This window comes from Pleurodeles waltl, chromosome 1_1 (assembly GCF_031143425.1).
Source record: "Pleurodeles waltl isolate 20211129_DDA chromosome 1_1, aPleWal1.hap1.20221129, whole genome shotgun sequence".
NCBI classification, from domain to species: Eukaryota; Metazoa; Chordata; class Amphibia; order Caudata; family Salamandridae; genus Pleurodeles; species Pleurodeles waltl.
In genome coordinates this window covers 219503350-219525921 of record NC_090436.1, presented here as the reverse complement: position 1 = coordinate 219525921, position 22572 = coordinate 219503350, and the positions used below count along the sequence as shown (strand labels likewise).

General features: G+C 44.9%; 1 protein-coding gene across 6 annotated transcripts in view; it reads left to right on the top strand.

Annotated features, from left to right (window-relative positions):
* The window catches only part of CPLANE1 (ciliogenesis and planar polarity effector complex subunit 1), a 1992329-nt gene that overhangs the window by 1488704 nt on the left and 481053 nt on the right, over window positions 1-22572 (top strand). For all 6 annotated transcript variants that reach the window (XM_069221234.1, XM_069221235.1, XM_069221236.1 and 3 more), the window contains one exon: window positions 11499-11694. In XM_069221234.1, coding sequence (XP_069077335.1) covers window positions 11499-11694 — 196 coding nt within the window. The remainder of the gene's footprint in view (window positions 1-11498; window positions 11695-22572) is intronic.

Below are 22572 nucleotides of genomic sequence, written 5' to 3'. Positions count from 1 at the left end.
TCAGGAGGTTCCAGTTTCACCCTACCTCAAAGACTGGCTGTTGAAAGCAGGCTCCCACTCCCAGGCTACAGCCCACTTTTTGCCTTTACTGGGGTTCACTGTCAGTGTGCCAGCGTCACACCTGACTCTCTCTCAGATGCTCCCTTTCATCACAGCCAATCTTGATAGACTGCAGCTTCAGGTCTATCCTCCAGAACGGTGAGTCCAGGATATTCGGCCTATGATTCCAATGTTTTAGCCTCTATGTTGGATTTCAGTGAGACTGTCTCTGAGGCTGCTGAGCCTAATGACCTCCTGCGTCCTCATGTTGACACATGCCCGCTGGCATGTGTGGACTCTGGAGTGGGACCTGAAATCCCAGTGCACGCAGCATCAGGAGGCTGTCTAACCTGGTCCAGAGATCAGAGAGAACAGCAAAAGACCTGTAGTGATGGCTGATGAACCACGATTGGGTCAGTGGCAGGCCCTTATCCCTTCCCCACCCAGAGCTCTTAGTGGTGACAGATAGTTAGGAGGCTGGCCTGGTTTGTGGCACCTGTGGTGTTTACACCTTATACCAGGCCCAGGCAACCCTTTATTAGTTAATAACAGGTCTAGGAAGCCAGGGCTCTCTAGGGGTAGCTGTGGATGAGCAGCCAAGACTTAACTAGGAGGAGTGTAAAGCACTTGCAGTACAATACTAGTCACATAGTAACTTATCACACATGAAAGGAACCACACCTTGCTACAAAAATAAGTGTACTTTATTACAGTAGCACTGAATTAGATTACTTATAGGCAGTGCCCAACTGGAGGTAAGCACACACACTATATATATATATATATATATATATATATATATATATATATATATATATATATTGTGGACAAAAGCGCACTCTCAACAGGTTGCCGTTTATTTTGGAAAGCAGCAAACCCAGTAACATTCAAAGAATTCTTTACACATTTTCCAGGCCTTACACATTTCAGACATCTCGTCCTTGGTCACAGGCCAAATGCTTGGGTTGAGCATATGATTGCAGGCACCTGATTACCTGATTAAATGCTCTGGTGAGTTACACAATGCATTCTGGTAGTGGTAGTCCTGCACATTTATATTACATCTTTAGTAGACAATAATCTCTGCCTTAGTAGGCTGTTGCAGCCAAACACACATTAAAGCACATTTAAAAACCTTAGGAGGCGAATTCAAAGCACAGTTACCGAGTTTTGCTGAAATTATTCCATCCTGTTGCTCCGTATATATGACGATGTAGTAAAGTCACACAGACCTGCTTTCTATCTGCAGTGGTGCTGCTTTCACTGCTGGACAGGCCGTTAGTTATGTGCAAAACAAAGTTGTCCTCCGGACAAAAGTGCACTCTCAACAGGTGTGTGTGTGTGTATATATATATATATATATATATATATATAATCCTCAATAGATGAACAATGACCATCTAACACTGCACCGATCCTGTGAATTTGATCCAGACCATCGGAACAAAGTCGTTTTCAACAAAGCCGTGTTGAATTCATCAAATTTTATTGGTTGTAAAGGTTTACAGAGTCCTGAAGAGAAATGTCAACGCGTTTCGGCAGAACGCCTTCAACTGGACAATATATATATATTTTTACACAGTATTAGTTAGGAATTAGCATAAGAAAAAACAAACATTGGCAAGAAATAGTAGAAAATAGCTAATAGGAGGGCCAAACCTTATACTAAAATAGTGGAATGCAAAGTTGGGTCCCCCACGCAAGGATGTGGAGTAGTTAGTCGGGAGCTGGTGGAACTCGGGACCCCAAGAGGTGAGTACCTAGATGACCCCCAGTGACCAGGATAGCAGAGATAAGTTACCTGGTTTTCCCACAAGAGGAATTGGTAAAGCTACTTCGCAAGGATAAGATCAGACCAGAGGAACCCAAAGGTGGATTCTGGAAGAAGAGGCCCTGCAAAAGAAAGGGACAGAGTCCAGTCCATGATGGAGTGTCCAGACGGGGCAGGAGCCACGGCCCACCCTTCCGTGGGTGAAGATCTATGTCAAGAAAGGAAGATGAAGACTAGCTGTAGAGTCCAGGAGCTGGAGTGGAGTTCCCAAGGTAATGCAAAAGATGACCCACGTCGGTCGTCGCATTGCAGAGAGGTCAGCAGCGAGGAAGACCTCCAACAAACCTTGGGAAATGCAAACCAGGGCAGAAGAGGAGTTGCAGAGTTTAAGAGGACCAGCAAGGCCCTGGGAACTCGACCCTTGGAGGGGAGTACGGGCTGACCCTCAGTAGTCTGGAAAGCCAGCAGAAGCAGTTGCAGGCAACACACTGGCAGCAGGCACAGTAAGTTGCAGTGAGGCCCAGTCAGCACACCTGGAGAGGAGTCCCACATCGCTGGAGCAGCAAAGGAGAGACTGTCCTTGCAAGGATGAAGTGCTGGAGGCGGGGCTACTTGGAGCCTGAAGATCCCTCCGAGCAGGAGTCAACAAGCCCTGGTTGCTTCAAGAGTCGCAATGCACAGGGATTCTGTCCTACAAGGAGAGGCAAGGGCTCACTGTCTCTCAAGTTGGACAGAAGGTAGAGAGGATCAAGTGGGCCACTCAGACCGACCACCTGTGTTGCAGGATCCACGCAGCTTCCTTCTTGGTGCAGCTGAAGTCTCGCCGACCCCAAAGGATGCACAGCTGTGGAAATGTTGCAGTTGCTGGAAGGAGCGGGGGAAACAATGTTGCAAGGTGAGGTCGTCTCGGGAGATGCAGTCTTATTCGGTTCGTGCAGTGTCAAGTTGCGGTTCCGGTGGCCAGGAGCAGAAGAGGTCGATGCAGAGGAGTCCTGGTGTAGTCTTGAATGACAAATCTAGGGACCCACCCGCAAGGGAGCCCCTAAATAGCTCTAAAAGGGGGTTTGGTCACTTTGCACTGTGACCACCTGTCAGAGGGGGGTCACTGATGTCACCTGCCTGACCTGGCCACTTATTTGCTCCCAGGGGCCTCTGCACATCATGTCTTCAAGATGGCAGAATCGAGTGGCCCCCTGGAGGAGCTCTGGGCACCACCCCTGGGGTGGTGATGGACAGGGGAGTTGTCACTCCCCTTTCCTTTGTCCAGTTTCGTGCCAAAGCAGGGATTGGGGGTCCCTGGACTGGTGCGTTCCGGTTTATGCAAGGAGAGTCCCAAATGTGCCCTGCCAAGCAAACCGATGGCCTGGGGAAGCTACCCTTCCCCAGTCTTGTAACACCTATTTCCAAGGGTGAGGGTATTGCATCCACTCTCTGTAGGAAAGTACCCTCTTTTTGCCATGGTTACCCCCATTTTCTGCCTGATGTCTGTGAGCTTGACTGTGTTCACTGGGATCCTGCCAACCAAGAGCCCAGTGATTATGATCTCTCTCCTCTAAATGAAGTTGTTGCATACTGGTAACCCAGTATTTCACCCACAATTGGCATACAGGTGCCCCCTTATTAGCCCCTAGTTTATGGTACTTGGGTACCCAAGGCATTCGGGTTCAAGGGGATCCCTGTGGGCTGCAGCATATATTTTGCCACCCTCAGGGAGCCCCTGCAAAGGCTCTGCAGGACTCCCATTGTAGCCTGCGTGAAAAGGTGCATGCAACCTTTCACTGCCATTTACACTGCACCAGGTCATTTATAAGTCTTTTGAGTGGTGGCCCGTCGGACATTGCAGTGCCGGTCCGGCGAGGAGTTAGCCCGATGATGATGCCTAGCGTCGGAATTGATGCTTGAGGGTACTCCTAACGACATCACTCGCTCGTGAAAACTTGCGTAGGCAGACACTTTTGGAACAGTATACTTTTGTTGTATACATTTATAAGTCACCCCTGTAGCAGGCCCCCCCAGCCCTGGGGACAGGGTGCAAAGTACCTGTGTGTGAGGGCAGCCCTGCACTAGCAGAGGTGCCCTCCAGGGCCATTTTCCCAGACTTGGTGAGTTTGGGGACGCCATTTTACGTGTGTACAGGACATAGGTCACCACCTATGTCCAGCTACATAGTGGTAACTCCAAACGTCGGCATGTTTGGTATCAAACATGTAGGAATCATACCCCCATGCTTTTGCAAGCATTGGTTGTATGATCCCAGGCACTCTGGGGGCTCCTTAGAGGACCCCCAGTACTGCCATTTCAGCCTTCTGAGGTTTTCCAGGCTGGCCCAGCTGCTGTCACCGAACAGGCAGGTTTCTGCCCTGCTGTTGCTTGAGCAGATCAAGCCCAGGAAGGCAGAACAAAGGATGTCCTTTGGGAGAGGGGTGTTAAGCTCTCTCCCTTTGGAAATAGGTGTTACAGGCTTGGGAGGGGTAGCCTCCCAAGCCACTGGAAATGCTTTGAAGGGCACATTTGGTGCCCTCCTTGCATAATCCAGTCTACACCGGTTCAGGGATCCATAGTCCCTGCTCTGGTGCGAAACTGGACAAAGTAAAAGGGAGTGACCACTCCCATGTCCATCACCACCCCAAGGGTGGTGCTAAGAGCTCCTCCAGAGGGTCCCTGGTTTTAGCCAACTTGGATTCCAGGTTGGCAGGGAACTCTGGGAGCATCTGAGTGACCAGTGCCAGCAGGTGACGCCTCCACTGATAGATGCGTACCTGTGTAGCTGACCAATCCCCCTTTCACGGCTATTTAGGGTCTCTCTTTTGGGTAGTTCTTCAGATTCGGATTGCAAGACTCCAGCAGGGATCCTCCACTTCCACTTCTCACTGAAGAAACTGCATCTGGACCCTCCAGGAACTCTACAAACTGCAACAAAGAAGCAAGATGCCTTCTGTAACATTGTATCTTCAGCTCCTGCCAGCAACTGCAACTCTTTTCTGGCTGTGCATCCTCTAAGGACAGCCCGTCTTCAGCCTGCATCAGAAGAACGAAGGAATCTCCCTTGGGGTGAAGGAGTCACTCCCCTGCTTCAGCAGGCACCTACTCAACCGAAGACCGGCTGCATGGATCCCCTCTCCTGCTGAGCTGTGTGGATTCTGCATCACGGGCGGTGGACTTAAGTGGTATCGACAGTCCTGGTGTCCTACTGTCCAACTTTGGTGGCGGTAAGAGCTTGCCTCCTCACACAGGACATCACTTGCACCAACCAGGAACCCGACTCCGCCTTCTAGGGTGCAATACTGATTGTTCTTCACCGGTGGTTCTTTTTTTGCACCTTCATCCGGGTTAGCAGGGGCTCCTGTTCCCCCTGAAGTCTTCTGTGCTTCTTGGACTTGGTACCCTTCTTCAACAGATATTCAGGTCCAGAAATCCACTGTTGGTGTCTTGCAGTCTCTTCTCGTTCTTGCATAATCTTCTTTCTCGCGTCTGAGTGTGTTCTGGGAAAGTTAGTGTTTTACTCCTGCTTTCCTGGGCACTGGGGTGGGCTCTAGTACTTACCTATGGGATTTTCTAGTACTCCCAGCCGCCCTCTACACACTACACTTGCCTAGGTGGGAAACCGACATTCGCATTCACTTTCTTAATATATAGTTTGTGTTTCCCCAGGCCAATTTCTAACTGTTGTGCTTTTCACTAATTGCAATGTTTTCTAACTGTTTTTACACCTGTTTTTGCATACCAGTGTATATAATTTTTGTATTACTTACCTCCTAAGGGAGTATAGTCTCTATGGTATTTTTGGCATTTGTGTCACCAAAATAAAGTATCTTTATTTTTGTAACACTGAGTATTTTCGTTCATGTGTGTGAGTACTGTGTGACTACAGTGGTATTGCATGAGCTTTGCATGTCTCCTAGATAAGCCTTGGCTGCTCAGCCACAGCTACCTCTAGAGAGCCTGGCTTGTAGACACTGCCTACATTTCACTAATAAGGAATAACTGGACCTGGTATAAGGTGTAAGTACCATAGGTACCCACTACAAACAAGGCCAGCCTCCTACACTGTGTCATTCTGTTGTGCACTGCCTCAAACCTCAAAGGAAGATGAACAACTAATGATCCTAAAAGGGCTCTCAGTTTTTATATCAAGAAAACTAGAGAATTCTGACAAGATGAACACCTGTTTGTTGGTGTAAGGAAATGCCTCCTTGGCATGGTTACCCCCTGACTTTTTGCCTTTGCTGATGCCAAGTTATGATTTGAAAGGGTGCTGAGGCCTGCTAACCAGGCCCCAGCACCAGTGTTCTTTCCCTAAAACTGTACCTTTGTCTCCACAATTGGCACACCCTGGCATCCAGGTAAGTCCCTTGTAACTGGTACCCCTGGTACTAAGGACCCTGATGCCAGGGAAGGTCTCTAAGGGCTGCAGCATGACTTGCGCATCCCTGGGGACCCCTCACTCACTTGCCAGCTTGTGTGTGCTAGTGGGGAGAAAATGACTAAGTCGACATGGCACTCCCCTCAGGGTGCCATGCCAACCTTACACTGCCCATGGCATAGATAAGTCACCCCTCTAGCAGGCCTTACAGCCCTAAGGCAGGGTGCGGTATACCATAGGTGAGGGCATAAGTGCATGAGCACTATGCCCCTACAGTGTCTAAGCAAAACCTTAGACATTGTAAGTGCAGGGTAGCCATAAGAGTATATGGTCTGGGAGTCTGTCATACACTGAACCCAAACCCATCGACTGGACCCAAAAAGAGTGTTGTTGTTTCACCTTGCTCACACAAAAGAGTTCTGGGTGTATGACAAACTCTTTGTGGGGTACGCAAGAGCAAAGAAAGGTCAGGCAGTGCAGAAATGAACAATTTTGCGCTGGGTCGTTCTCTGCATAAAGATCTGCTACGCTCTGGCCAAGAAGTAGCCTCCTAAGGGCTTGAGGGATCATTCCACAAGGGGTGAAGCTGCTACCACTGCGTTAGCAAGAGTTGTGCCAGTCCTGGACGTCTGTCAGGCTACAATGTGGGCATCTCTGCACATGTTTGTTAAACCCTACTGCCTGGACAGTCAGGTCGGCAGAGATGGGCATCTTGTTTGTTTGGTCCTGATGGACTTTTTAGTTTGAGGACAATTTGTCTGCAGCCCACTGCCAGGAGGTTATAGCTTGACTATCTATTCTAAAGGTAAGAACTCTGCAGCTAGAAGTCTCTATCAGATGAACAAGTTACCTTTGAAAACACCCGCCCATGCCTCCCCGCTTTGCAGACTAATTTCTTAGAGTTAAGGATTGTCCCTTTCAGGGCACTAGTTTTTTCACTCAGACAAAACGGTTGGTTCTTTCCATGGCTCTGGGCTTCTGGCGTGGAAGTTTGTGGAAAAGTACTGACATCCGCGCCTGGGTGGTGCCTTTTTAGGTGACTGTGACATCACAGGCGGATTCAACGCCGCCGATAACTCCACGCAGATCCGAACGATGCCACCTGATGGCACAAGCAAGAGTATTGCTGAGCAAAAGTTCTGGATTTCAAGCTGATGCTTGGAAATTCTAAGGGTAAGGAATCTGCAGCTTGATAGAGTCACTACTACATAATGCATTACCGAAGGTAAGTAACTTGTTCATCATGCGGTTCTGTAGCGAAATCTGCTTCCTGCACTTGCAATATGACTTGAAATCTATAGTCTTTGGGGGAGAAGACTTCAGCACACTTCCACAAAAACATTGATTTCAGCCTTAGTAAAGTGCCAACAAGTTTGTGAGCAGAGCTCCGGATCGATGTTGAAAGACATAGAGAAAAGGATCTGACCTCAGCTTGCAACAGTGGAAGTTATGTATGCCTCTGTGTCGTCGCTGGTGGAAGCAGGATGAAGCTACTTTGGAGTGCAATGGCCACACCCACCAGTGCATGGGAGCAATTGTTAAAAGGTTTCCTGACCCAGTCTGGCACCTCGAGGAATTCAAAAGGTGAGAAATTTTCAGTTAGAAGTATCCATCAGAAGTGTCTAGGCAATAAGGCGAACAACAGTGATGAAGCAGAGAGAATTGAGCAGAAACTGAAGATGGTAAATTTGGTGGGGTGTAGACTGTGGCACAGTTTGAATTATTGAAGCGTTGTGTTATAATCTATTGCAATTTACTCACCCTTAAATAAAGGGGTGCTTCCAACTCTGCCTTCATTTTAACAAGAAAAACGAAGTGCCCAATTGCTTAATGGACAACAACCCTGTTAATTTGGTGGATATACTTCAAGACAACAGAGGTTGCTGTGTCCTATATTCATCAATTTCCTATTATTTGTATCTGGTGGTATTGAGCTGTTGCATCAACATTACAGAGGATTAGGAGAGAGATGGGCTACTAATGATGGATGAAGGTGTAAAAACGATCCCCTGCATATAGTGTTCATCATAGATGTGAGCTGGTGGTGTAGATTCTGCAAGTTCATCCTCTGACATGGATTCCAAGAAAAAAAAACTTGACATTTTAACAGCAGCTGTAGCTTCCAAATAAGTAATCCTTTTTACTGTGGTTAGCTTTGGCTCAGGAAGATGTTTATGTACCCAAGAAGGTCAGACGTGTTTTCTTCAGCCAGGCTCTCCCAGTATCTTCTCGATGCTCTGGACTTACTAGAATTGCCAGGGTTTAGTGTATTATATTGTGTGACAGGTGTGATTGTTGAAAAAGTGATATTCTTTTTTTATTTATTATATTTTTTAGGGCTCTGACACAAAAACACATCATGGGGACAGAGAACAAAGTCCCCATGTAGAGTAATACGGTCACTGGAGAGTGTAACCGCTTCCCTTCATTTACCATTATAGCTTCAAAGTATGTTATCTTTTAGTATTATGTTAGACAAAGACATATTCATTTGGCACTATCTTAGATTCTACAGTCCAGTCTTATGAAGGTTTGTCTTATAACATTTATGGCTCTATGCATGATCGAGGACACACAGTGGATATTATCTTTATTAGAAACCCAAATTTAAGGAATGTCTTGTTGCTCCATGTATCAGAGTTTGGTCTCGTTCTCCTGACAGAAATCATGAACCAATATTTTTTCCAATGAAAGAGTACTTCCCCTAGACTCTGCTATGCTGAGCACAGAATTTGTAAAGAAATTGACGTGCTTGCTTTCCTTAACTAACTGGATGAAATCCTCATTCATATAACACTTACTGAATACTGTATGTATTGCTAGTCTTAACTACTCTGATGCTAATATATTTCTTTTGTAACTGTATGAAAGGACCTAGTCATGCCCTGCACTCTCTTCTGGCTTTTGTAATCTGAATTCCTGGGCACCTGGCTTTGCTTAATGTATTTATAATTTTTTTATTGAGCTATACAAAAAGCAATGAATGGAATGCTTGAATTAATCTCAGCCACTGGCAATTACTCTGGACCACATCCCAGTACATCGTTATTACCAGCAGCTGAGCTTAATTCAAGAATCCTTCCATCACTTTTTTGTATACTTCAGTGTGTCACCTTAGGTAGAACGGGAAGGTCCAGATGTGGGTCCTGTGCACAGTGTGCCACTGGAACCAAGCTCTACTCGACTGGTGAGCCCTCATAAAGGCAAAACCAGTCTTGGATTGGTTGTGTTAGGGAGGGCCCGGCCTAGCAGTTTGGGCTAGACTCTTCCCTTTTACACATGGCCTAGACTGATTTGCATTTGGGTGCGTCCAGACTGAAGTGGCATGATGTGCAAAACAAGAACTAACGAAAGTGAAACTGCTCCTCCCTCATGCTCTTGCTTCTCGATGGTGACAATATACTCCTCTTCAGCATCCGAGACTGCACATTGGTTCATCTAAAGGCATTCCAAATACCTCACACACCTCACGAAAAGCTTGAAGAAATATAATTGCATCACTGGAACTCTATCAACTCCGCTCCCTACACTAACTTCAAGACCAGATAGATGGGGTGCGTCACAACTCACCCCCACTTATCTGGTTGACAGCTCACTACCTCTGGTAGCTGGCTGGCTCATCTGAAACTAGGACACAATCAGGCTGAAGATGAAGTACAAAAAAGAAAATCAACAGGGGGCAGACAGGATCTTGAACAGCAACCTCCATATCCATCCGGGCCCTGCACCTACCCTTCGTCAGTTTAGGAAAAAGAACAATATGACACCTATAAGAAACCAACCCTCTCCGACCTAGAGTTACTGTGTGATTGTATCACTACCTTTAGCCCATGCAGCATTCTGATGTCTTGTAGCTAGATTTATTCTTTGCAAGTATTGCATACATTTCTCTTTCTTTGTAAAGTGTAGAAAATCTTGCAAGGGAGAAGTTTCAAACGTGTCAGAGGATATGTCATGCCTAGTGGTCATACAACTACCCTAAACTGTTCCTACCTTTGTGAAATCTTCATTTTTGTTGTCAGGTGCTGCAGGAAGAAGCTAGATCTAGGTGGAGCCCAGTGGGTAAACTGCCTCTCCCGACCCATCAGTTTAAACAATCCTTTTGGTTGCCAATCTAGAATTATGATTTTTATCCCACAGTTTATTGTGAACTAACATGTGACGTTATTGACAGTTTTTATGTGATTATATTTTAATGCCAGTGATGCATATATTTGTACAATTGATCAAGTTTAATCTCAGTACAGTTCTGAAGTCAGGTTGGATTCAATGGCTTTCTCTCTGATGTTTAAATGCTCCTTTCACAAAGCCTTCCGATTTCCCCGTGCCTTTCTTCCCACATGCTCTTTTCAGACGTGTAAAACACACAGGATTAAAGTCTAATTTCCAGGGTGAACAAACATGAGACTTATAATGAGCTTTAGAAACTATCCATACACAAACTGTAATTCAAGTTCATGAATGCAAGACCGATCTTCACACTGTTATGCATGACTTGGGTAGTTAAGAAAAATATGCACTTTATTCAACACTCCTCAATTATCTGGGGGAAGAGTGAGGCACATGAAAATGAGATGAACACCACTAGAGTCCTAACTTTGTGGTTAGTCCTACTCATTTACAGTACACTTCTCCAAAATTATGCCTAATTTAACAAACTGTAAGTGGTGCAGAAAATCTGAGTGAAATTTCACAAACTGGCAAACCCTGTAGATTTTCTACTATGTAGACACTCGGCAAATGTAGAGTTTGAAAAGATGCTTATATGCCTGAACATTTAGGGGAAACACTCATTTCCATTGCTTCTCTTTCTGAATCCCCACAAACGTTTGTGAGGATCCAATACATTGCCCCTGCATACCCTAAGGCCCACAAATAATTGTAAATCCCACCGTTGAGTATAAATGTCCCCAGATTTCTGAATCCTGATTTCACCGGTCACTTTTTTTTAAATGCCTAAGTTCGACTTGTGTGTGCAAAAACGTTTGTGAATTAGGCTCACCATTTTAATAAATGCAGGCAATCTTAGAATGCATGTTTACAAAAGATAAGTTGTCTTCTTATAATATACTAAGGATTTAGTTGTCATTACCATCCTGCTGTTGGTGCTTTGTCAGAATGCTGGTATATATCTTTAGGGTTTGTGCATAGAGGGTTAATTAGTGCACAGAACCTCACTCTTGATATTTCATTGTTGATAATTTATTTCTAAATTTCTAATATCCCGCATGATCTGACTAAATTAGAGTGACTAACTGAAGTCTGACTAAACAATGATCTGCTTCTTGTAACATTAAAGGAAATTGTTTTTATCTTGTTACACAGCCTAAACATCAGTATATCAATGTAATTGACATTGAGGCATCGGATTTCCTGAAAGACTTGCCAACCAGAGAATCTCCAGAAGAGGAGTTGACCAGAGATCGAGCTGATCATGCCTCGGCTCCATCCTCGGCACAGCTTCATCACATGGCAGCTTCGGTTACAAATGTTATTCCACCAGATGAGTTTGAAAGCACGGGTAAAAATAAGCATTTTTCTATTCTATGTTCAAAAACTATGCAATATTGCAGTACCGATTTTGTTTTATGTAGCATTCTCATTGTTTTTTTGGTGTGAACATTTTTCATGAGTATTTTGTTGTTGCAGAGGTTTTAAAAAAAATATATATAAACAAATAGCTGTCATAATGTTTGGTGCACCTCACAAATTTTGGTCTTCAGCTTTTTAAAGTGAGGTTCAGTGAAAAATTGTTTTCTCACAAAATAGGCAACTAAATAAAGTGCAAGCAGAGGTTAGCAGCTTTATACTTTAACCGTTTACATTTTATCATCCCTGTAAGTAAACTTTCAGTTTTAATGTGTATTGATGTAAAATGTCCCAAAATGATCGAAAAGCCTTTGAAGTTTAAATATTCCAAGGAGTGTAGTAGAGTCATATAAGCATTGTTACTTTTGGAAACCTGGAAGGGCGTAAACGTTTTGTAGTGTTAAAGATGAGTTTTCTTGGCACAAACAAAGTGAGAGACGAAATTAATTGAAATGACAAAAACGCTGTACAATTAGGAAATATTGGAGCCAGTGGCACATTCTGAGTGTCTCTCTGCCTTCGGACCACAGGCATTTGGGGCTGTGTATAGATCTTCAGATAATCATAATAATAACCTTCATCTGTCTTCAGTTAGGAATGTTTGGACCAATACTCATCCAACAAAAGTTATTTTTTTTAGGAGGGGGACTTACCTTTCACAGTTGTAGAATTCAACAGGTCACATCACCATGTAGAGTTTTAGATGAAGAGTCCAAAGCTAAGCTGATGAATCTTCTGGGTTCCAAAGAGGCACATTTTACTTGTTCCATTACCCGGAAGGAATCGCTGCTGTTGAATACAATATTGTATTACATCAGGAACACCTGGAAGAATACAGCTATAATGAAAGTGCTATCATACATATGTTACAGGAGCCTGGTTTATGAAGGAAATGTTAACAGAATAATTTAAAAGGCTTCAGGACGAATTAGGTAGGAATGGTTAAAGATACTGCACATTTGGAAAATGGAGTGGAGGTGGCAGGTTATTGTATTAAGCCAGGAATTGAACTAACGCTGTCTCTGATTCTCTTGACAAAGTGGTGCACTGTAACTCTTGATGCCAGTAAGCATAGTAATAAAAGACAACACTAGTGGCTGCTCATGCAAGAAAGATTTAAGTGTGAAATGCAAGGGATTCTGAAAATCAAGAACTATTAGAACTAAAGGGCAGTTTATGTTTTTTGTGTAGAATATAATTTCCAGTAACTCTCAATTGATGTACAGATGGAAGTGACTATGTAAGTGCCTGGGGAGTACAATAAAAGGCAAGTGTGTGAAAGAAAGTATATTTCCATTGAGCCCTTTCAATCTTTTGTTTAGCTGTGATAGAAAAGAGCAGTTGTTATTAAGAGGCCATTTCCGTATACCAGAAGGTCAGATATTTGCATTAGTTTTGGTCTTGTAAGCTTGCGGTTTGTGGAAAGTGTGATTACTTATGTTAAAATATGGTGGAGGATATTCTTAGACTGATGGTTTGTCTGACAATGGAGTTCAATCACATTTGAAGAAATTGATTTTTATTCCAAAATGCAGTGAAGAGCACCACTGTAATCTCTGAGAAATTGGGTTGTTGGGTCACTGGGATGTGAACCCCGGTCAAGAATCAGCCACAATCCCTTGCATGGAGAACCACAAAAAGTCACTAAATCAGCATGTGCTTGACACAAAGAGCAGTCAGACGTACTTAATGAGAATGTGTAAAGTATGTATGCTGCACATAAACAGTAATAAAAGTAAAACAATCCCAAACCACTGTAGAAAAATAGAGTAAAAAAATTATTTGGCACCAAAATGAGAAAAATTCAATCAGTTGAACCAGTGGTATGAGTTTTTTTAAGTTTAAGGTTCAAAATGGCAACTAAAAGAAAAAGTGCCAACTGCAGAGATCTGGTTACACAAGACTGGGTCAAAGTCAAAGTTAAGGCTAACAGTGATGGAGCCTGGTTTGGATACAAGAAGTGGATTGGGCCCTTTCAGTGTTTACCTTCGGACTTAAAAATATTTTTAGAGAATAAAATGTCTGAGAAGGTAGAAGTTCAGTGGGGCAAGGCTCCAAGAGTGTCCAATGAGAGAGCCTTGTCATTGGATACCCATGGAGTGAAGCCGCAGTGAAGATTTTTCCTTTCGCTCTTAGCAGTCAAAATGAAAGTGGAAAATCTCCAGCGGGATGAAGCAGAAGGCTGTAGCCAGAGTGTTCCATAAGGTCCAATATCCCTTTGGCAAAGGACCACTGAAATAAATTTGCTGCTGCAGAGAAGAACATAGCGGGAGGAGCCACAAAATCAATCCGACTGGCGGTGCACCTCGGGCGGATAGGCGAAAAGGTTGGTCCCGGTCTCCTCCTTGTTCTCAGAACACTTTTTAACCAATTGTTTTGTGTCCCCAGTTTTGGAAAGTGGCCATCTGGACACTTTCAGCACTACAACCGAGGGTCCAAGGGTGGATGGAGACCATTTGGGGTGCAGGACTCACTAAGGCTGGGTACAGGGTCAGGATGGTGGGGGCCTGTTAAGTCCATGTGGTTCTGAACGGTAGGCCAACAAACTAGCACTTGGAGTCACTTCTGGAAGTCCTGGGTGCAGATGTAGATGCAGGGCTCAACAGCAGGGCTGGCCTCTGAGTGTTCAAGGTAGTCTCCAGATAGCAAAACAGTCCTTCCAGGTACAACAGCAGTCTGGCAGAGTACACAGCTGGTAATAGCAGCATACAGTCCTGAGAGTCCTTCTGCAGGTCCAGTAGTGAGTTGAAGAGTGGGTCTGAGATTCCTATTTGTATACCCTGGATTCCCTGCTCCTAGAAGGAGGGAGACATTTGTAGAGATGTTTTTTGAACTGTCAGGGGTCTCCCTGCCTTGCCTGCCCTGGCTCCAGGCTGGCTGCATTGACAGTACAAGCCTTTTGTGAGGAGACAGGACACAGCCTATTCAGGTGCAAGTGGGGCAGTGCTTAGCTCCCACATCTTGCCAGATTATGGCCCATTGAGGCACACCTAATCCCACTATTGTGTGACTGTCTGGGAGAAATTCACAAAGTCTGTCAGCTACACCCAGTCATGTGACCGAAGACAGGCTGCTGGCACAAAGGGTTCAGGGCAGGAAAATGGCAACTTTCTACAGGTGACATTTGTAGGAAAGGGACCCTTTTGGCATGGCTACTCCTCCCACCACTTTTTGACTGATATCTGATGCTAACTTGACTGTGTGTGTGCTGGGATCCTGCTAACCAGGGCCCAGCACCTGTGTTCTTTCCCTAAACTGTACCATTGTTTCCACAATTGGCACGCCCCTGGCACATAGCTAAGTCCCTTGTCAAAGGTACCAGTGGTACGAAGGACCCTGTGGTCTAGGAGGGTCCCTAAGGGCTACAGCATGTATTATGCCACCCTGAGGAACTCATCATGAAACACATGCACACTGCCATTGCAGCTCGTGTGTGCTGGTGGGGAGAAAAAGGTAAAGTCGACATGGCATCCGTCTCAGGGTGCCATGCCCACAAACCACTGCCTGTGGCATAAGTAAGTCACCCCTCTAACAGGCTGTAATGCTATCTGTATTTAACTACCGATTCCATCTTGACCACTGACTCCATTTTTGTGCTTAGTGTATCTTCAAATGCTGTCACATCGGTGCCACAGATATTTTTCCATGCACAGCTTATTCCCTACATTGAACAAATTTTCGCTTTTTCTCACCAGGGAAGGGAACATAACATGGGGGCTGCAACACTGATAAGAGTGTACAAGGATGAGAATGTTTATAATAGAGAAGGGCATGGCTCTGTCTTAGAAATACACCTTGGGATCTGGCCAACCCTTTGGTGTGTTTTCAACACTGACCAAGTACAGCCAGCGTTTGAATTTCACAACTTACTCGAAGGGAGGGAGGCTACCAGAACCTTCCTCTTAAGTTTGTTTAACGTATATAAGGTGGGGAAACTTGGCGCTGAGGCAGAAATAACTCATTTCTGAGGGCGGACGCATTGCTCAGAAAATTCGAAGTCCCATTGGGGAAAATTTCTCCTGTCTCAGCTATCCAGGGTTCCACAGCTTGACGTTGGCAATGACGAGGATGATGTTGGATTCGATCCCCTTGGTGATGCATTTTTAATTCTTAATTATCTAGCTTTACTGTGTGCGTGCATAAATATGTATATATTCGCTGCATACATATTCATTGTTGATATATTGCCTTCTTTTCTTCTGATTATTCTTTGTTTATGGCTGTGATTATTCTAGTAGCTGCATGTGTTTTTGCTGCATTCAACTAATTGCTCATGTTAATATTTTTGTATACTTTTGTTTGAACCCTGAGAAGTGCCTTAATAAATTCATTACTCAAACTAAGACTGCTGCATTCTTTGAATTCTTTAGCCTCATTCCCTCTTAGTTTGAAAATAAGCAGAAAAATTTGGTGTAGTAATTTGTAGGATACAAAGTGAAAGATTTAAAAGTGAAAAATGATTGACAAAAAGTCAAAGGCGGTTTTCCAGGTTCCAAATGAAATACCAGGGTGGGCGAAAGCACCCTATGATGTTCTTGTGAATGAAGGGTCTTGTGGAGCAGGATTATCTGAGAATTAGGATGGATGTCTTAGCGATGCTGAGCCAAAAACAGTTTTACTCTGTTTACAGAAAGTACCTCTGGGACGGGGATGAGATTTATCTATTTGAGACAGACGTGGCTGGATCCTTTTATCTGCTTCTAGAAAAATGCACAAAAGATATATGCTGTTAGAACAAGAACACCAGCAATTAGAGAGGTAGTTAGTTGAAGCTAAAAATAATGTAACCATGCTGTCTTCTCAGAATAACTTATTGCAAGATAAAGCGGATACTTAACAATGTGTCTCTGAGAAGGCAGTTGTTCAAGTTGCCCAATACATGTGTCTGAAACGTAGGGGTAGAGTCAATCAAAATAAAGTGATGAGTCAATTAAAAAATGTGGGGGCCAGCTTGAACCAGATGAGCAGAGCCAATATTTAGATGAAAAATACAAGGCATTCCACAAAACCCGGGAGGGATTCAGACTACTCCCTAGAAGATTATACCCAGAAGGAAGTCAATGGTATTATAGATAGATTCAAGCAGAGATCTGGGGAAACATTACTTACATGGATGGTGCGATTATTTGACACAAGAGCCTCTGGAGTAATGTTAGCTATAGGAGACGCTCCCGAGTTTTGTACTCTTAGCACTGACCCCATAATACAGGAGCAGTTTAGGGGCTATCAGGGTAACCAACAGATCACCCTACTGCAGCTAGTAGTCGTGGTGTGTAACCATGAGTATCCTACAGAATCAGATTGGCCACAAAAAGACAAGCCCTGGTACACTTTAAGGGATGCAATGCAGAGAATTAAGGAAGAGGGAATGAAAACTGCTATTTTCCTGGGTGATGCTCACTGTCTCCTAAATGGACTGCTCTCTGTGCCAGTGCTAAATAAAATTCTCTTCCAGGGGATCCTCATCAATAATCCTAAACACTGAATGTTCCCGCCCACGTGCGGGGACTCCGGAGCATAGATAAACACACATGTATATTGTAGAAAGTTGGCTCTGTATATTCAATCTCAAAGTAAGAGATAGTGTGCACAGGGTCCAAGGGTTCCCCTTAGAGGTAAGATAGTGGCAGAATTAGATAATTATAATGCTCTATTTTGTGGTAGTGTGGCCAAGCAGTAGGCTTATCAGAGGGTAGTGTTAAGCATTTTTGTACACACACTCAAAGACTTAACTCCAGGCCAATAGTTTTTATATAGAAAAATATATTTTCTTAATTTATTTTAGAACCACAAGATTCAAGATTTGAAGTAAATGCATAAAATGCACGGTACTCCACACAGGTAAGTTAGAAACTTAGAATTAGAGCAGTAACATACACAGTTTTTGTTAAAATGGCAATAAGCGATTTTAAAAGTGGACACAGTGCAAAAATCAACAGTTCGTGGGGGAGGTAAGTAATGGTTAGTTTGTCAGGTAAGTAAGGCACTTACAAGTTCAAGTTCCTGGGCATAGGCAGCCCACCATTGGGAGTTCAAGGCAACCCCGAAGTCACCACACCAGCAACACAGGGCCGGTCAGGTGCAGAGGTCAAAGGAGGGCCCAAAACAGATAGGGGCCTATGAAGAACAGGGGTGCTCCGGTTCCAGTCTGCAGCAGGTAAGTACCTGCGGCCGGGTGCAGTGCGCAAAGCAGGCATTGTGTTTGTAATAGAAATCAATGGAGGGACCCGGGGGTCACTCTAGCGGTGCAGGCAGGGCACAGGGGGGCTCCTCGGGCCAGCCACCGACTAGGCTAGGCAGGGGGTCGCCTGATGGTCACTCCTGCACTGAAGTCCGGTTACTTCTGGTCCTGGGGGCTGCGGGTGCAGTGCCTGGTCTAGGCGTCGGGGTTCCTTGTTACAGGCAGTCACAGTCAAGTGGAGCCTCTGGATTCGCTCTGCATGCGTCGCTGTGTGGGGTTCAGGGGGGGGGGGTCTCAGGTTACTCACGAGGTCGCAGTCACCTGGGAGTCCTCCTTGTAGTGTTGGTTCTCTGGAGCTCGAGCCTGGGGCGTCGGGTGCAGAGGTTGAAATCTCACGCTTCCGGCGGGAAGAGTGAGGTCTTTAAAAGTTGCTTCTTTGTTGCAAAGATGTTGCTGTGGGTGAACAGTGCCGCTGTTCTCGGGAGTTTCTTGGTCCTTCGGGTTTCAGGGCAGTCCTCTGAGACTTCAGAGGTCGCTGGTCCCTGTCGGATGCGTCGCTTTGCAGGTTCTTTTAGTCAGGGAACAGGCCGGTCTCCAGACTCAAAGTTCAAAGCATTTCTCGTCTTGACGAATTCCCAGACCATATACTTAATATGGCCACACTGTACTTACAATGTCTAAGAATAGACTTAGAAACTGTAGGGGCATATTGCTCATGCAGCTATGCCCTCACCTGTGGTATAGTGCATCCTGTCTTAGGCCTGTAAGGCCTGCTAGAGGGGTGACTAACCTATGCCACAGGCAGCAGTTTGTGTGCATGGCATCCTGAGTGGGATGCCATGTTGATTTTGCCTTTTTCTCCTGACCAACGCACACAAGCTGCAATGGCAGTGTGCATGTGTTAGGTGAGGGGTCACTTACGATGGCACAACACATTCTGCAGCCCTTAGGGACCTCCCCTGGTCACAGGGCCCTTGGTACCACTGGTACCTTTTACAAGGGACTTATCTGTGTGCTGGGGATGTGTCAATTGTGGAACAATGGTACATTTTTAAGTAAACACTGGTGCTGGGGCCTGGTTAGCAGGGTCCCAGCACACCTCTCAGTCAAGTCAGCATCAATATCAGGCAAAGAGTTAGGGGGTAACTGCAACACAGAGCCATTTTCCTACATATATGCACTACGTGTGTGTGTGTGTGTGTGTATATATATATATATATATATATATATATATATATATATATATATATATATATATATATATATATGCATAAATAAATATATATCTATATATGTATATAGAAGAGTAATAATTTTGTAGAGAATGTTAGTACATATATATCATATACATGTGTAAAACAAAAATGCAGTCTGTGTTGACAAACAGGCTAAAAATGTCTTATTTTTTTGAAGTTTTTCTTTAATTAAACTCTTCAGTTAGAGGTAAAATCTTTCTGCAATCAAAGGAGAGAGCATAGAAAGTATACACTATTCCATGTAAAGAGAGAAACTACAGTGAATATACTTGGGCATTATTCGTCAATAGGCTGCATCCAAATTACCATAGCAGAATGAAAAAACTGGCACCGTGCCTTTAAGGCCCTAATCACCTCCAGTATCTCACCATGTCTCAGAGGTGAGCGTGAGGTGACAGTTGGGTTACAGTTAGGTCAGTTCTTTTTTTCTAGCTCCTTCTGTTAGAATCCTGGAGCACTGAGCTCCCTTTTTTCAATGTTTTGTTTGTTTTTGTTTTTTACAAGAAAAAAGCTGTTAAACAAAAAAAATATATATTTTACTTGACGTCTCTTGCCTTTTCTGAGTAAAATTACATTTTTCTCTGAAGAAAATGCCTTCCCTTTTTGTGAAATGCCCTGCTTGTGGTAAAAAGAAGGCTGAATGATCCACACCCCAGCTGCTTAGTGTGCTTACCTCAAAGCCACTGTTCTGAGACATGCAAGCATCGCCAGAATCTGTCAAAAAGAACTTTGAAGGACACAGAAAGAATTTGTCTTCATGGTATGCATGAGAGAGAGAAAGTGTCATCCACCTCTCTCCAGAAAAAGAACTCCAGGGAAAAGGCTTCTTCGGATAAAAGACGAGAAAGATCTACCTCAGCAGGTAGGATAATACCTGTTTGTTCCCAGTCGGCGTCATCACGCCCGTCGTCGTCGCATCATCATTGTCATTTGACGTCCAGGAAAACCCCTCCGCCAATGCGACACAGACGACGTCAAGGGACATGAGGTCAAATACTCAGCCGCCTCCAAGGGATCAGTCTCTGTCGGCGGTCACCCACCGCTCGACACCAAGCCAGCACTGATGTGCTGATGCTCCGTCAAGGGCATACCCAGACCCATTGACGTCAAAGAAGTCAATGTCGAGGACAACCGCACATTGATCGAGGTCTTCATCGACGGCAACAAGATGCCGTTCGATGTTGAGACAAACTCCCTTGGCTCATCACTCGGTGTCAAGGCATTCGCCTCCAGCAAACCGCTCAACGTCAAAGCATGTACTGTGTCCGTCGATGGCACTACATCGTCGTTCGACGTTGAGACACTCTTCACCTGTATAGTCAGCGCTGAAGCGAACTTCTCAGCACTGTTCACGCGCGCCCCAATGGCGACAGTCTTCTCCTACTGCGCCACAAGTGCCAAAGACGCAGGACCCTATCATGACCATTCCAAGTAGGTCATCTGTTGCATCCTTGAGAGCCTGGTCACACTCTAGACAGATCTCTCCTACAAATCTTTCACTAAGGTGGTTGGAAAACCTTACCGAGAACCCGGTTCATCAATCTCCGGATTCTCAGTATGCCTAGTTGTACTCCCCCTTGACATCCTTTCCGAGTACACCATCTCCAACTCCTTCAGCCCAGCGAGCGACAGTACCATCTGCAGAACAACCACTCCACGACGACTGTGCACTACTCCTCGGTCGCACACAAGAATCAGGTCTCCACAGACATCCTGACCAAGGTCAAGAACCCGGGTCTCTCGATCCCATCACCACAGGCGCAGATCCTCTTCCTGGTCGATTGCTTCTACCTCATCTATTAAAGACTATTAACCTACGCTTACAGACTCTCCTCCAGCAAGAGTCTCTCCAGTGGACAACAGAAATACCTTTAATGAGCTGTTGGTTACAGGAGATCGTAAACTGAACATAGACCTACCTGAACCTTCTACATCATCGTCTATAATATTCGAGACGCCATGCCATTGCTCCTCTTCTAGACAGCTTCTACCGCTTGTTCCCAGGCTTGCAACCACCCATGGACGCTTCCCTGACACCAGCAAACTTGCGTGCAGCGCCTCCAATAATTCTAAAGAAATACAAGGCCCCAGACCAGGACCCTTTATTTCCTAGAACCGATCCTCCACCAGATTCTGTCATCCTAGCAGCAGCCGGAAAACCCATTCAGTGGCATCATCTTCAACAGTCCCTCCAGACAAGGAGAGCAAGCATCTGCACTTGTTGGAAAGGAAGATGTGTGTTACTTCCGCTTCTTTTATGAAGGTCTCTAGTACATCAGCACTTTTAGGAAGGTACGAACGATCTCTGTGGGACTCTCTCAACAGGTTTGTTGATAAACTGCCTAAGGAAGACAGACAGGATTTTCAAGAGATCCTGCAAGAAGGGCTAGTAGCTAATCAGGTAATCAGCGCGGCGGCGGACGGTTCATATCTGGCTGCTCACGGATAAACGCATGGTATATGTGCAAGACGCTCATCTTGGCTTCGCCTAACGGGTCTCAAACCAGAGGCGCAACATCGTATTTTGAACCTCCCATTCAATGGAAATTCGTTATTTGGAGCTCAAACAGATGAGGAAATGGCCAAGATGAAATCAGAACTAGATACGCTTAAGGTCGTGGGACTAGAAAGGTGCAAGGAATACCATAGAAGGTATAGGTCCTATGATAGACGTCCATACCAGCAGAGAGATCAAACCCCTCAATGGACACAAAGACAACAGCAAAGACAAGGGCGACCTTTTTACCAGTCCCGAAAAACAAGGGAACATGGCTCCAGCAGGCAAAATCAGTCTGCAACGAAAACATCAGGGAAACAATGAGTACTCACTTCCCCTAATCCTGTCACCTACTCCAGTGGGGGGGAAGTATCACAGATTACATAAACAAGTGGCGATCCATAACAAAAGACAAATGGGTGCTAAATATGATCAAAGTCACCTACTCCACCGGTGCAACCACCAAAAACAGTTTGTCATCACCAGCCTCTCCTGCAGGAAGAGGTTCTTATTCTGGTACGAGAGAGAGCTATTGAGAAAGTTCCACCTTCCCAAAGAAGAAAAGGGGTGTACTCCCACTATTTCCTGATACAGAAGAAAGGTCCAGACAAAGCTTTCAGACCTGCTTTGGATCTGAGACATCTCAACAAGTACATTCAAAAAGAAAAATTCAGGATGCTAGCCCTTCACCAAATCTTTACCCAACTACGTCAAGGGGATTGGGTGTGTTCCATAGATCTACAGGATGCATATTTTCACATCCCAGTGGCAGTGAAACACCGCAAGTTCCTTCATTTCATAGTTGCATCCCAACACTACCAATACAGGATACTACCCTTTGGGCTAAAATCAGCCCCTCGAACATTTTCCAAATGT